Source organism: Mesoplodon bidens, assembly GCF_964165515.1.
Source record: "Mesoplodon bidens genome assembly, chromosome: 5".
NCBI lineage: Eukaryota > Metazoa > Chordata > Mammalia > Artiodactyla > Ziphiidae > Mesoplodon > Mesoplodon bidens.
Genome location: NC_138161.1, coordinates 68,328,331 through 68,344,909, shown reverse-complemented (window position 1 = coordinate 68,344,909; position 16,579 = coordinate 68,328,331). Strand labels below are relative to the sequence as shown.

At 37.8% G+C, this 16,579-nt stretch overlaps 2 protein-coding genes across 9 annotated transcripts in view; one reads left to right on the top strand and one right to left on the bottom strand.

The window, feature by feature from the left end:
* Positions 1 to 16,579, bottom strand: part of EAF2 (ELL associated factor 2) — a 122,630-nt gene that overhangs the window by 44,190 nt on the left and 61,861 nt on the right. Inside the window, exons 1-2 of one of the 3 annotated variants that reach the window (XM_081235124.1) lie at positions 12,723 to 12,946; positions 6,071 to 6,165 (exon numbers count right to left, since the gene is read on the bottom strand). In XM_081235124.1, coding sequence (XP_081091250.1) covers positions 6,071 to 6,165; positions 12,723 to 12,831 — 204 coding nt within the window. In that variant the 5' untranslated portion in view covers positions 12,832 to 12,946. Of the gene's footprint in view, positions 1 to 6,070; positions 6,166 to 12,722; positions 12,947 to 16,579 lie in introns of those variants that run through there. The other 2 variants (XM_081235125.1, XM_081235126.1) reach the window with 2 other exon arrangements.
* Positions 13,048 to 16,579, top strand: part of IQCB1 (IQ motif containing B1) — a 47,991-nt gene continuing 44,459 nt past the window's right edge. For 2 of the 6 annotated variants that reach the window (XM_081235112.1, XM_081235111.1), the window contains exons 1-2: positions 13,049 to 13,153; positions 13,639 to 13,717. In XM_081235112.1, the coding sequence (XP_081091238.1) occupies positions 13,149 to 13,153; positions 13,639 to 13,717 (84 nt within the window). In that variant the 5' untranslated portion in view covers positions 13,049 to 13,148. The other 4 variants (XM_081235116.1, XM_081235114.1, XM_081235113.1 and 1 more) reach the window with 4 other exon arrangements.

Sequence of the window (16,579 nt, the reverse complement as noted above, 5' to 3'; positions counted from 1 at the left end):
TAAAAGGTTAAAGAATCCTGGTCATTACTAATAACCTACATCTACCTATACTCCTCTGCTATCCTTTGTCCCTGCCTCCCTCAACCCTGAAGGAATTTTATGTTTCTCATTCTCTTATTTTATCCCACGTATATGTATCCCTAAATAATATATTGCTATAATTGCTTGGTTTTGAACTTTATAAAGGTACATTAAAATTTTAAAGCACTGATTATAATAATTTTGCCAAATACAATAGTAATGTTAGATCAGGTTAGAAAAAGGTGACTTCTAAAAAAGACTAAAGGGCCTATTATATATATATTTTAAATATTTATTTATTTAGCTGCGCCGGGTCTTAGTTGTGGCACGTGGGATCTTCGTTGCCACATGTGGGATCTTCTTTGCGGCATGCGGGATCTTTTAGTTGAGGCATGCAGGCTGTTAGTTGTGGCATGTGGGATCTAGTTCCCTGACCAGGGATCGAACCCAGGCCCCCTACATTGGAAGCACAGAGTCTTAACCACTGGACCACCAGAGAAGTCCCAGGAGATATCATATTTTAAAAGTTAACAATCATTAGAGGCTTAACACATTACCAGAGGAGTATGAGATAAATTTGGTAATTGAGGATGCCATAAAAAAGGGGTAGGTTAGAGACCTTTGAGAGGTTGGGAGAGAAAACTATGAAACCAAAAGTAAGGAACAAGTTTTTCTAAAACAAAAATGATCTACAGAAGTCAAGCATGCATAGCACATAGATAAGGACATATCTGGAGTGGCCCTAGAAGAGTGAGATGCGGAGCACTTAGTGGAAGCCCTGGTAAGGTAGAGAGCCAGAAGCATGATCATGACAAAACTAAGTTGGGCCTACTTGGCTAATAAGTATATTTTTCAAACATCTTGACTAAAAACAAGTGAGTAAGATACCCCAGAATAGCAACCCAAGGGCTCCAAATTACATTTAAGAGAGTCATGTAGTATATTCTTCTTAAAAAATACTTGTATTCTGGGGCTTCCCTGGTGGCGCAGTGGTTGGGAGTCCGCCTGCCGATGCAGGGGACACGGGTTTGTGCCCCGGTCCGGGAAGATCCCACATGCCGCGGGGCAGCTGGGCCCGTGAGCCATGGCCGCTGAGCCTGCGCATCCAGAGCCTGTGCTCCACAACGGGAGAGGCCACAACAGTGAGAGGCCCGCGTACCGCAAAAAAAAAAAAAAAAAAAAGAAAAATACTTGTATTCTTACTTAGAATAAAAAACATTTTAAAATACATTATTGTACTCTGAGTTTCTGAAGGAGGAGGACTGGATTAGAAATATTTTATTTCTCCTAGCACCTGAAGTACCAAGCTCTTCACAGATACTCAATGAATGTTGAATGTGAACAATATGAACATTTTTACCATAAATAACAAGTTAAATAAGCCTTTCACAATCCCTGTACCTGCCTTCTATACTCTGAACAAGTTTTTTAAATTAAACTTTTTTCCTCGTTAAATTGAGTACCACTCTTATTTTAAACTTCAATTTCTGACCTCTTATTTCATATTCCAAGAAAGGGGTATTAAACTATTAAGGTACCAGGAAACTCCGAAGCATATGAACTCTCTTTGCCTCTGAATAACTATGGAACACATCCTACCACCTCCATGTTTACTGCTATAACCCAACTTCAGAACCCAATCATCAGCTCACCTAGATTACTGTTATCCTCCTCCCTGCTCTCCTTCTAGTTTTATTTCCCATCTGCTAGCAGGCAAATCTGATCATGCCTGATTATGAATACCAGGAAAGGAAAGTAATCAGTAATGGAATGGAAGAGTACAATAGTACTCCCAAAGTAACATGAGGGAAAACAAAGAAAAAGAAAAAGAAAGAAGAGACGCTTGATGAAACTAATAAAGAACAGAAAAAAGAAAACAAATTAAAATAACTAATACACATACTATAAGATGATAGAAATAAAAATCAAGTATAAAAACTTTGAACTAAATGTGGATAGAATTCTCCTAATAAAAATAGAAAGTGTCAAAATGGGTTTAAAAATGAAACACAGAATATTCTATTAACAAAAGATATACTTAAAATGTAAGCTAAATAAAAGTAAGAGACACTAAGATTCCATGAACATGCAAACAAGAAGAAAGCAAAGGTGGCAATATTAATATTAAACAAGGTGGTATTTAAGCTTAAAATCACAGAAACAGGGTAAAAAAGGTTTATTATACAATGATAAAAATATAATTCATTTAGAAGTATAACTGTAATAAGACATTAAAATAGGAGTCAAGTCCTAAAATAAGCTGAAGTCCCAAGAACATGGTAGGCTATTTTCCCATGTAAGCTAAGTAAACTCAATGGAAAGAATCAGAATAGGTTCATCTTGGAAGGGACTTTGACCAACAGGATCATCTAGAGTGGCATAGTAGCCATCAGACGTATGGAACTCTCACAAGTCCAGGGTTTGTGGGCTAAAGTTGTTGAGCAACCACTAGAGATGCACACATTGCATAATAGGAAGGGTAGCTGGAAGTTTCCTGTGGGCTATTTCATCAAAGCCCACAAAAGTACCTCACAAGATAGCACTAAAAATATGCCAAACTGGACAACACCAATGACAAATCATAACAGACAAGTAAATCTTTTCCTTTCAATATTCAACATTTTGAAATTTTATAGCAGTCAACCATAGAGAATTGTTTACAGAAAAGAGAGATTTGTAAATGCCCAATATTAACCCCCTTAACAGTCCTCATTTTTATTAATTTCTTCTATTTGATACTACCAAAGAAAACCTAGAGGAATGAGAATTAGAAAATCTACCCTATCGAAGAACCACCAGAACCTGAAGGTACTCTTAAAAGTATAATAATAAAAATTCTATTTTATGGAATGCCTCCAAGCTTCTAGCCATTTTCACCAAGATGATGAAAGCAAGTTGATAAAGAAAATAGGAGAATCTAAATGCCTCAAACTAATAATCATTACATTTCCACAAAATACCCACAAAATTAAGAACTGTGAAGAAACGTAAACCTCCTACTTATTTGAAGAAGTTCTTTAATGAAGGGGGAAAACCCCACAAAATTTGAGAATATAATTTCTATTCTTATTCACAATTGTTCAAGGATTGTAGGCCCAGCAGAAAAAAAAAAAATCTGCTCTTAGCAAGTGGTAATTTTAACAATTCTCTTCCATTCCAGCTATCTGAAAGATTCAAAGGATAAAATTCAAATTCTTTTGCATTACACATTAGACCCTTCTTTATCTGATTCCTAAATACCATCTCCGACTATGTCCCCATATGCACCCTTTCTTACCTAGCCATAGTGGCTTATATATAGTTCTTCATATGTAACAGACTTTTGTTGCTTTGTCTTAGCCCACGTCTTTCTTTTCTCTAAGAGGTCCTTCCCTCTTTCCTTCACCTCATTCATCAATTTCAACTCATCTTCAAGACAGCATATCCTGATGTCTCCTCTCCCTCCCCAGGCTGAATCGCCTCCCATAATATTCTGTGTATACCTTTATGATAGTCCTTACATTACTAAATTTTAATCAATTATCTCCTATCTTCCTCATTAAATGATAATATTTTTTAGGACACCTACCACGTCCAGTCTACCTCTGTCTTCTTTTTTTATTTTTATTTTTGGTCACACCACGTGGCATGCTGGATCTTAGTTCCCCCAACAGGGATCGAACCCGTGTCCTCTTCAGTGGAAGTGTGGAGTTTTAACCACTGGACTGCCAGGGAAGTCCCTACCTCTGTATTCTTTTTTTTTTTTTTTTTTTTTTTTGCGGTACACAGGCCTCTTACTGTTGTGGCCTCTCCCACCGCAGAGCACAGGCTCCGGAGGCGCAGGCTCAGCAGCCATGGCTCACAAGCCCAGCTGCTCCACAGCATGTGGGATCTTCCCGGACCGGGGCACGAACCCGTGTCCCCTGCATCGGCAGGCGGACTCTCAACCACTGTGCCACCAGGGAAGCCCTCCTACCTCTGTATTCTTAACAGCTACCTAGCAAAGGACTTACCACACAGAAAGTATAGGCATATATGGTCTGTCTGTCCATCCATCTCCCTTTCTCATGCACACATATACACACAAAAATATTGAGGCATAGTCATTTTGGACATATCTCTGGTGGGCTGAGGTGGGGAGGGAACTACTTTTTCCCAAATGATTTCTCTGCTATTTCATAAGTTTACAATTTGAAGCTTGAAATTTTCCTCCTATAGTTGTCATTCCTTCAAGAAGTATTTTCAACTGAGACCAAAATCGAACACATGGTAGATGGTAACTCTTGATTAAAGCAGGATTATGTGTGAATGAAAAAGGTTTATTAATAAATGTAAGAATCCCCATCTGCTTGGAGTAGAAAGACAATGCAAGGGATGAGGATGGGAGGATTGCAATTTGAGAAAATAATATGCTACGTGGCAAAGAAGAACTCATCTAAAGTTCTGCAAACCATCATCACTGATCAATAATCCTATAATCTGAGACCAGGATAACAGGTAATGCCTCTTATCCACCTGAGGCTTTTCAATAACTTTTAAGATTAAGTGAATGATTTGGGCTTTTCTTTAATAAACCTCATAAAGCAAAAAAAGCTTAATATCCAAACTATTTTAGAGACACCATAATCTGAACACTTTTTAATAACAGAGTAATACAAAGGCTTACTTATTTACAATGTCTCAGACTGAGTTGATTTTTCATTTTCTTCAATTTCTAAGGGAGCAAATGAGAAATATACAATAAAATGAGCCCACAAATTTCATTAACATTAGGGAAACCTTCAGAGGCAGCAACTCATATAGTCTGACATAAAGGTGGGGTCTCATATATAGTGTTGACAGACAAAAAGAAACAGATGGAAGGCTAGATAGAGGATAGAGAGCTTGCTTGCTATACCTCTAACCATGACAAGCCATCTCATAAATGTATACAAGAGAATGTGGATGAACTAGCATAAAACTATTCCTATTACAAAAGTTAAAACAACGTGAAAAAATCTCAGAAAGTCCAGTGTTTTCTATGTTAGAGTATAAAGTTAGTCTTGGTTTTCTTTGAGAATAGATCAAGTCAGTATAAAAGGAAAAAGAAACTTAAGTTGAATGCTAAGAAATTTCTAACTCAAGGACTGAGAAAACTAGAGCATACAACAAAGAACTTGCATATTTATGTAAACAGTATTTGATAGCATTACTTTGATATATCTGAAAATTTTTGAAATGGGCAAAATTTTGGTAAAGGCCTCCCTGACCTAGTCTCTTTCTTTTCCAATCCATTCCCTAAGTCATTGTTAAAATCACTCCGAAAGCACAAATCTAATCATGTTAGCTCTCTGCTTAAAAACCTCTAATGGTTCTCTAATACCTATGGCATAATCTCCAAATTCCACATTACAACATAAAAGATTCTTTATAATCTGCTCCCAATCTACCTTTCCAGTCTCTACTCCTATCAATCATTTTTCATTATTCTGTAATTTACTACATTCATTCATTTATTCCACTTGTCCTTTCTCCATTTGGAGCCTTTCACATACTGTTCCTTTTGCCTAGAGTATTCTACTCCTCTTATAATGGATGAAATTCCACTTGTCCTTTAAGTCTCAGCCCACATAGCATATGCTTTGTGAAGCCTTTCAAGATTCCACCAGGCAGATCTAATTCCACTTATGTGCTTAAACAGAATTTTGTCTCTGTTCTAATCTATAGCACGAGATAGATGTTTATATGTCTGTCTGCTGTAACAGATTAGGACTAGATGGCAGGGCATATGTTATTATTTCTAGTTTGGAGAACAAAATCTGGCTCATAATAGTGATTTAATAAATATCTGTTTAGACCTCCAACTGTTTCAAATCATTTAATACGATAGTTCTTGAAACTTACAAAGTAAATTTTAAGAGTTTAAGATTGTTTTACTTAAGATAGTTTAAAATATGATTTTTTTGCTTTGCTCTATTTATTAATTTCTTTAACTGACTACCACTACATGAACTGTACAATTATTTTCATTTAAATTTAATGGAAATCCTGTAAAAACATCTATTTAGTTTAAATATATGGAAATACTCACTTCTATATTTGGTAGAGTAATTGTCACCTGTTCACCTTTGCCGACTTCAAGCTCTCCTTCACAAGAAGTGTCAATAGAAGCAGGTTTGAAGTCATCTAAAATTAGATATAGATACTGGTTTTTATAAGATGGAAGAATACCTGAATACCTGGGTATCAAAAATATGAGCATGTTTCAGAGTGATAAAGCATTTTTCAACAGCCAGTAATTAAAATGGCTTAGAAGAGTCTTAATATTGCAAACAAACAAAATACAATCTAGATTATTTGTGTATGTATAATTCTGAGAAAAAAAGAAATAGCTACACTCTAAAACAGTATTCCTCACTTCATGATCCCTTGGGATCCTGTTTAGATCAAGATGAACTAGATTACGATGTTCCACTGCTAAAAACGAAATAATGTCAGTATCTTGACAATTTGCTAAAAACCAATATCAGTAGAACATCTTCAATTTTCAGTTTCTTTTCTCCCCTAAATTTTTCTTAAACCACCTTGGGCTCCTACTACCACTTGTCTGCTGTCCTAGCAGAATACAAAATGAATGAAAACACAGCAAACACACATTCATGGGGAAATTTAAAGAAAGCTTATTCAGTTTAACAGCTTGAGTTTTTCATGGATACATACACCACTAAAAGATGTGTAAATTTAACCAAATCTGCCACTTCAGAAAAATTAAAATAAGTTTTCATTTTGAATTAGATCATAATTCAAATGATGTCATTAAAATATATCACCTAGAGGGCACACAGGGTGCTAAGATATTTCACATACTGAGCAAGCTTAAAAACCTCTAAGATATGAAAGTCACTTAAAAATAATTCACATCAATATATGTCAATGACTAATAACCTGCTGTATAAAAAATTAATAAAATAAAATTCAAAAATTCAAAAAATATATATATACATCAATGACTGATAATAATTCTGATACAGAATTCCTTTGCTCTTGCCAGGTTATCTTCTGATTTTTAAAAATAGAGGCTGGTAATCCAGATTTTTGTATAAAAGATCTTGATTTTTAGGTATTTACAACCAAATCATGTTAAAACAACAACTGTGTGGGTCAAAAACAGCATCTCTAAAGTCAAAATCAGCTGATAGGCTGTAAATCTATAACCTCTGTTTCAGTGTTTAAAAACAGATTCTTTTTCTTTATAATATATCATTACTTTTGATCTTCACAACAACTCTCTGAATTGAATATTCTCACCCATATTTTACTGATGGTGAACTCCTCTAAAGTAATGAAGCCAGTAAAAGATAAGCTAGGAACACAAGCCACACACTCTACCCATCCCATATTATATAGCCTCTTTGCCTTAGATACACAGTTCTGAACTTTTATATATGCATGTGTCTGGAGGGGTGGTGTTAGGAGATGAGGGACAGTCATAAGTCCCTATCGGAATCTGATGAAAATTATAGACCAGCTACAGATCCTCTCTGCATAAAAATGCATACATGGGGACTTCCCTGGTAGCGCAGTGGTTAAGAATCCGCCTGCCAATGCAGGGGACACGGGTTCAAGTCCTGGTCCAGGAAGATTCCACATGCCACGGAACTAAGCCTGTGCGCCACAACTACTGAGCCTGCACTCTACAGCTCACGAGCCACAACTACTGAAGCCCGTGCACCTAGAGCCCATACTCCACAACAAGGGAAGTGAAGCCACCACAATGAGAAGCCCGCGCACTGCAACGAAGAGTAACCCCCACTCGATGCAACTAGAGAAAAGCCTGTTTTTTTTTGTTGTTGTTTTGTTTTGTTTTGTTTTTTAGTTGAATAGCGTCCTTCCAAAAGATTTTAATTTCTTTTTTTTTGTTAGTTTCTGCTTTATAACAAAGTGAATCAGTCATACATATACATCTGTTCCCACATCCCTTCCCTCATGCATCTCCCTCCCTCCCACTCTCCCCATCCCACCCCTCCAGGCGGTCACAAAGAAAAGCCTGCATGCAGCAACAAAGACCCATTGCAGCCAAAAATTAATTAATTAACTTTAAAAAAGTAAAACATGCTTAAAATATGCATATATGAACATACATATCAAATACTATATAATTTCAAGGGATTCACAAGCCCTTGAAGCCTATGCATAAATGCCTATAGTATATGAGATACCAATAACAGATAGAAATGTACTCAAAATATCTGTAGCTTTGCTTAATAAGCTGGAATGTATAACCAGTAAGTCCATCAAAACTATTCTGAACCTATTTATATTTCTAATTATTATTGTTAGAATAAATTCCACATTTTATTACTTGTTATATTAAGTAGTGTTGTCTTTTATTTACCTTCATACAAGAAATTTCTTTTTAAGTATACAAATTTTGAGATTCAAGGGGTTAAATATAGCTCTAGAACTACAGAATTTGTTGAATAATCTCATGTTCATGTTTTCCATATGTTTTCTAATGTCAAATGTATTCTGTTCTAAGTTGGAATGATTGCAGACTAAATAGTTTATTTCTTTCGGTTCTTCTTGGTTTGGAAGCCTCACCACTAATTTTATCGTTTATTTATTTTCTCTGGATTTCCTTCATTTATGTTATTTTCTTCAGGTTTATAATACAATTACTTATATTACATAAAGAGTGGAAAAACATTTCCTGCTTTATTCTCAACACTTTTCCTATCATTATTGATCACTTCTCTGACTATTTTGGCTGTAGCATCACACAGTGTCAATATCTTCACAAAAGAGTCTACAATTAGTAACGTAAATTTATTTCCTGGGACCTGAACTAATTCAACTAACTCCAAAACCCATACCCTTTCCAGTATACCACACTATTCAGAGAACATTAATTGTAAATATAATTTCAATCCTATTTTTCATTAGTGTACTTTCTAATGTTTGCTCATACCAAAGCTTAACAACCAGTTTTTTGGGAGTGGCTCCACTTGGTGCCTCAGACAATCTTCCTGTAGTCACTGTCCATGAGCTCATCATTTCATGACAGGAAAAAATGGTGTCATTTACAAACTTAGGAATTTCAATCTTTATTCCCTTATCTGGTTATAAATTGTAAAACTAGTACTAGCTCAAATCCAAAATTTATTCTAATGGGTCCTATTGGTCAAACTCTTCTACTCAATGAAGCATCTGCTGTTAAGCATTAAGTTTATCATTTACAGAACATCCCACGTCTTCCCTACCACATGCCAGACTATGTTTTTGATAGGTTTTACTGCCAAGCCCTGATAAATGCTTTTTGAAAGTCTAGGTAAAGTACATTTATTGGCACTCTGCATACACACATGAATATAACCCTTCAATAATAATGGTGACTACTATTTATTCTCTACCATGCACCAAAAACTGTGCTAGGTTGTTTATACTATCTTTCTTAATCCTGAAACTCTGAAATGTAGATATTATAATTACCATTTTACATTTAAGAAAACTGAGAATGAAAGCTTCGAGAATATTCCCGAAGTTACATTACATATATAGGTGGTGGAGGTCAGAATTCACATCCAGGTTTTTCCAAAACCTCAGTATACTGAACAGGCATAATTACCCAAGTACATAAAGATAGAATACTACTTTCTCCCAGGTAACATTGATTTGTTTGTTATAAATTAGGTCCACCCTGAAGGGGATTAAGAGGTACAAGCCTCCAGTTACATAAGAAACAAGTCATGGGGATATAATATACAGCATAAGGAACATGGTCAATAATATTGTAATAACTTTGTATGGGGACAGATGGTTACTAGAATTATCTTGGTGATCATTTCATAATGTATGCAAATGTCAAATCATTATGTAGGAAACCTGAAACTCACATAATATTGTATGCCAACTATGTTTCAATTTAAAAATTTTTAAATAAATAAATGTCATGCTAAAATATATTTGAACCATCCTTACAAATTATCATGATACTTTCAATATATATCTTTACAGCCTTACCTGTTAAAAAAAACTTAGAAGATTTAGAAAGATATTTACATTTAGTGAATGAATGAAAGCTTCAAGCATTATGTAAAACTGATATTGAAAATATTGTATTTTTCACATAACTATCAATTTAAGGGCAGTTCATAATTTTAATAAAAATGATAGAATGGCTGAATTTATTGCTTCATTCTATAGATAAGATGAGCTCAGCATCTTAAAGTGAATTGTCTATTTTATAGTTAATAAAAAGTTGAAATTAATGTATTATCTGTGTTATTTCTGTTCTACTTTATTACAGAGCTTAGACATGAATATATTTTTCTGAAAATAGAAACAAAGTTCTTCAGTTCCCTGAGGAAAAACCATACCTTTATATGTAGTAGTGATAATTAAAAAGACTAAACATTTTTGGTTTTCAGAAAGAAAAATGTACAATTAAAAAAAAATAAATCATATCCACCTGCCTGTATGAAAGTCTATAGTTTCCATCCCTCACTCTGAGTCCTTAAGGATGAGAATCATATGGGAAATGAACCTATCCTCAAGGATAATGATTGGTTTTCTTTTAATAAATCTAGAAAGGTTCTGTCTGCTTCAACAAGAATAAAACTAAGAGCTGAAAACCTTTCTGATGTCTTCCACAGGACTAAAGGTGTATTCAAACATTTGGGTTTCTTGTGGTTATTATTATTGTTGTTTTGTTTATTTTCATTCTTGTAACAGGATCACCCAATACTCTGATTCTGAAGACACGATTCCAGCATTTTGAGAACTTTTATAAATAAAAGGCTTTGAAGCACCTGCAAAGTGCATTTCGAAGGCTATTTCTTATTCACTTAATTTGGGGCTTACGCCCTTAAAAAGAGACTATATACCCAAGTTACACGAAAATAGATTCTAGAGCAAATTCGTGTAATCTCAAACCTTATCATTAAAAAAATTGATACTAAGATTACTGCATACCTAAGAAAGAAGAGGAAAGGAGAGGGAAGTTATTATTTGAGAGAAAGGCATGGAGAAACCAGGTAAGAACTATATCAGACTTCTGGAAAATGGGGCTGAAGAAGGAGAGAAACTGCACAGCCAGCACTAGCTGTTTCAAAGTCTTGGACCACAAAGTATGGTAAAGAAGGGACAGTGTTGAAGATCTGTTTGCAAATATCGCCCCCATTTATTCTATCAACCAGATATTATTTTTGCTTAATAAAATCCTTTCATAAAATGTAAATATATCCTTGGAGAGTTAAACCTATTGGTTCTTCATACCTTTACTGTGAGTTACTGTAATTAGATTGTGTACAACTTAAGTAAACTTTTGGAGAATGTGAGTTTTAATTGAAGCATGGAACACTTCAGAGTAAAAACCATAAAGATCTCTGAACAGTCTAAGGACAGAATGACTGAGAAGGGTGGAATGAAGAGACACTAAGGAAGGGCAGGGCTAGAAAGAGGAAGTGAAAAAATACCTACTTTACAATTTGGCCACAGAAAAATAAGAGGTTATGATTCAATGATCTCAAAGTTTGCTTCCCACTCTATAATTCTATGAGGGCTATTATGCAAAACATGAATGTTTTACATATCAAATCATAATAGACTATATTTTCCTTCCTGGAATCTACACCATCCAACTATTAAAGCAAAAGAGTTCCATTTTCTACCTCAATAACATGAAAGAGAAAAATGTATCAAAACTAGTTCCAGAGGACAAAGGGAAACCAAAGGGAGAAATCACAGGGGGTAAATATCTTTCTAATAAATTCATAACACACCCTTCAGTACAGTGATAATCAGTATTTGATAAGTGACTGAATGAAATCAGGGGTCCAAAAGAGACAGATTATTAGAATGGTCCAGAATCTTTCTCCAGGAACAGAGTAAATAAGAACCCTCATCAGTCAGACACCAAAAGTGAAGAAAGGAGAGAATGTTTTCCTACCAACCTAAAGGCATTTTCATCAGGCAGACACCAAAAGTGAAGTGAAGGGAGAGAATGTTTCCTTACCAACATAAAGGCATTTTCCCTTCCCATTTCCCTTTGCCCCCTTCCATTTGTCACCTTATTACAGCTGTTCCTTGAATAACACACACGGGTCTGCACCGCACTGGTCCACTTACATGAGGATTTTTTCCAATAAATAGAGTATCTGTATTTTCATCTTACAGATCTTTAAATTAACGAAGTGTGGGGGGAAAGTTTGTGTTCCATTAGAGATCACAATACGTGGAATGAAAAAAACTATAGAGTTTGAGTCCTGATTCTACCCAAACGGCTTCAACTTCGGGACCTTGGGTGAGTCATGTATCGATTCCTTCGTTTTTGAGGCAGAGATAGCAGTCCGTGGATTTTCCACTGCGCGGGGTCGACGCCCCTAACCCCTGCGTTGTTCAAGGGTCAACTGTACTTTCCTTTCCACCTCTGCATGATCCGCCAGTCACGTCTGACTCCACCCACAGTCACCCCTGTAGACCTCGTCCACAAAGCGTCCCTTTCTACCTGCTGGTCTTACCTAAATCTCTCTGCTTAGAATTACCCACACCTGCTCGACCAGGCTGCTTCCACCGGCCCCCCAGCACTCCGGACAGGGCAGCGGGTCCCGCTGGGCACCCAATTCTCCCATAGAATAAGGGGTGGGGGTGGGGGTCTGTGCGAACACGACTTGGAGAGAGTTGTGCTTCCGCACCCCCATACCCAGAGCTCCCCCCCACTTTCCCCGGGGGTCGTCCTCACTCACAGCGCACAGTGTGGAAGGCGCAGCGCGGCTGCTTCTCAAAACTCTCCCCTAACTTGAGAACCCGCTCGCGACTGCCAATATGGGAAGGTCCCGCGGTTCCATTCATCATTCTCCTCCGGCTCCGACTCTGCCTTGGCCACCGGCGCTCACTACCCTCAGCCAACTCAGCCTGAAGAAGAAGTGCTCGGCAGCCGCGAGCTCAGCCACCACAGCCTCCGCCCCGCGGCCGGCAAGCGCGGTCCCACCGGGCCTCTCGCGTGCTGATTGGCTTCCTGGAGAGTGGCGGCCCGCCCCTTGGCCCCGAGGCTCCTGGTCCTGCAGCCAGGCTCCATTTCCCACGTTGCGACGCACGCAGACCCCGGCATGCCGCGTTTCTGAGGTGCGCGGTGGGGGCGGGGTTATTCGGCGGAGCAACGGCAGGCAGGAATGAGGTAGCCGACCTAACGGGGCGGCTGGGGAAGGAGGGCGCCGCGGGATACCGGGAGGCCCGGACCGCAGGCTTCTGGACCAAGCGACCCGTCTTGTAGGAGCTCGTAAAAGGAGAATCGGCCTGCTCCACGCCTTTTCTGTGGAGATCTGGTGTGGAAACTGAGGCGGGGGAGGGGCGGAGCCTGGGCACTAGGCCTGGTGTCTTGTCCAAGGCCTGGTAGCACGAAAGCCGGCTCTAGAATCCGGAGTAGAGACGCCCGTGGCCTCAGAGACGCGGCCGGTGGGCCTGACTGGAGGCGATGCCGTTACCTCAGCAATCGTTTTTTGACCTTATGTTCCAGAGGAAGTTCCTGGTGGTATAAGGACTGGGATAGAGGGAGGGGGGTGAAGTGGGGTGGGTAAAAAAGTTTCAGAGTTTGGAACTGCAGATACTTAGGATTAGTTGCAGCTGGATTGCATTGGGTTACCTTCTTTATCTTCTTCACAGTGACCTGTGGCGGCGGTACACGGCCCCGAAGACCGAATTCCCAAAAGACCAAGGCCAGACCTTGTGCTCTGGCAGCAGGGTAATAGCATTAATAATTGAAAAATAATTGTCTTTTTTTTCATTTTTCCTGTCAAAGGTTCGTGAGTTTAAGGGTAAAGATGAGAGAAGTGCTGTATTAGAAGAGAAACATCCAAGAGAAGGTTTACAAATGGTTGCCATAACAGTGGTGGTTTTTCAGGGTAATTACGTAATCAGAAAACTTTCTTACTTAACTGCTACCTTCGCCAGGTTTGTAATTTATTGTTCCAGGCAGGTAGATGAATGTGTCTCTCGCAGCCTATCTGCTTGTCCAAATTCTACTCTTTTAAGGCGTACTAAGACTGTTCCCTGTGGTAGTTAAGCGCTCGGGTTCTAAAGCCAGAATCTTTGGGTTTGAACCCCAGCTTCACTCTGTACAGTATGACTTTGTGCAAAACGAAGTTAAGGATGCTCATCATTAAAATGGGAGGAAAAAGTAATAGTACTTACACCTTACAGTTGTTGAGAGGATTAAATTAGTACAAGAAAGCATTTAAAACAATTCATGGGATAAAGTAAAAGCTCTCTGAATGGTTATTATTTTTGAGACTTTACTGTCATGCAACATTTTAGGGCCATCTTTGGCGGTTGCCTTCTTTTCTAAGCCTTGAATTACTCTAGGAGGTATGAATTATTATTTTGTTTACAGGTAAGAAAGCTTGTTCATGGAAACCCTGTCCTCTGACTCTGTGGTCTTTATTCTTATCATCTGTGTCACCTATTTGGCATGTAACGTATTTTACATATGTGTGTATATGGGTCTGTGTGTATACTTTTCTTTCCTAACCAGAATGTGAGCAGAAAGTCTGTCCTATATAAAATCTATGTGAACCTTGGGTCTATCATAGAGCCCTACGCATGTTTGGTGGTGGTGATGATGTTTTAGTGATGTTTTATTATATTAGCCAGAGGGCAAGAACAGTGTTGTAAATCTATTTTACTTTAAAAAGGCATTCAACCAGAAGTCTGAGGTTTCTATTTATAACCAGGAGAAAAGCAGAGCATCAAGAAATTGAGGTTTTGGAATACCCAAAGTTTGTGCATTTGTTCATTGTTTCAACATATATAAATACTAAGTACCTACCACATGCCAAGTGCTAGTCTAGCCTCTGGGAATATAACAGTGAACCAAAGAGGTAAGAAGGCAGCCACCAAGAATGGTATGAGTTTTGCCCTTGTGAAGCTTACCTTCTAATGTGAATTTTCTCTAAACATACATCCAAATGAAATATGTTGTACTAGCCCAGGAAGAAACAAATAGACTAATGAACTAAATAGAATCTAAAAATATACCCAAGTGACATTTCAGATTGCTTCTCTTGTATCCATTCATGATAAATTATCTCAAATATATGATAGCTATGTGCATTTGTTCTTTTTTCACCAATCTGTAACCTCATCTAACGTTATAGCTTCCTATCTTAAACCACTCACAAAAATAACTTACATTTGTATTGAAGATATAAATAAAGTTGTATGTTTATGAAGATATAAGTAAAACAAAATAATAAAAACAGTAGAAAAAATTAGATTACATTTTAACTCTTAGGGTAGGGAGGACCTTTCTAAGCATGACACCAAAGGCAGAAGTTATAGAGGGAAGATTGTTATACTTGACTACATAAAAATTGTAAAACTACGGTAAAACCATAATCAAGCTTTAAAAAAGAAACGACAGATGAGGATAAAGTGTTTATAGCCAATGTTAAAGATAAAGGGTGTATATCCATGTATGAAAAACTTAAAGCTTCTACAAAAGAATAAGACAAGCCAATAGAAAAATTGTTGAGGGATGTGAAGAGAAAATATATAAAAGAATAAATGGCCAGTGAACATGAAACGTGCTGAACCTCCCTAATAATCAAAGAAATAGAAATTAAAACAAGATGATGGGGCTTCCCTGGTGGCGCAGTGGTTGAGGGTCCGCCTGCCAATGCAGGGGACGCGGGTTCGTGCCCTGGTCCGGGAAGATCCCACATGCCGCGGAATGGCTGGGCCCGTGAGCTGTGGCCGCTGAGCCTGTGCATCCGGAGCCTGTGCTCCACAATGGGAGAGGCCACAACAGTGAGAGGCCCGCGTACAGCAAAAAAAAAACAAAAAAAAAACCCCAAAACAAGATGATACCATTTTTCACCTAGTGGATTGACAAAAATGTAAAATATAACATTAGGTACTATTGAAGGTATAGTAAAATGAGTACCCTCATACATTGTTGGTGGAAGTATAAGTTGGAACACCCATTTTGGAGAAAAATTTGGTATCTAATCAAAAATTTTAAAATATGTGTCCTGCCACCCAGCCATCTGACTGCAAGGGAAAAATTCATCCCACAGAGTACTATCATGAGTACCTAAGACATATACTTCGATATTCATTGCAGCATTGCTTGTACTAGCATACACTCTGAATGACTTCCAGTAGAGGAGATGTTTAAATATATTTTGATACACTCTTATAAAGGAAGCATAGCATAATGCAGCCATTGGAAAGAATGAGATAACTATATCCACTCTCCTAGAAAGTTTATGTGCCAAGAGTTGTGCTGGGCTTTCTTTAAAAATGTTTCCAGAAAACTTGTTTTTTAATGATCTGTATTTTACCTAAAAAGGAATGATTTTTGGATCCTGTATTATGGCCAACTCTTTTTTAAAAAAATATTTGTTTTACTTATTTATTTATCTTATTTTTGGCTGCATCGAGTCTTAGTTGCAACATGTGGGATCTTTTGTTGCGGCACGGGGGCTCTTCATGGCGGCATGCGGGCTTCTCTCTAGTCATAGCCTGCACATTTTCTCTCTTGTTGTGGCGTGGGCTCCAGAGCGTGTGGGCTCTGTAGTTTGCGGCACGCGGGCTCTCTAGTTGA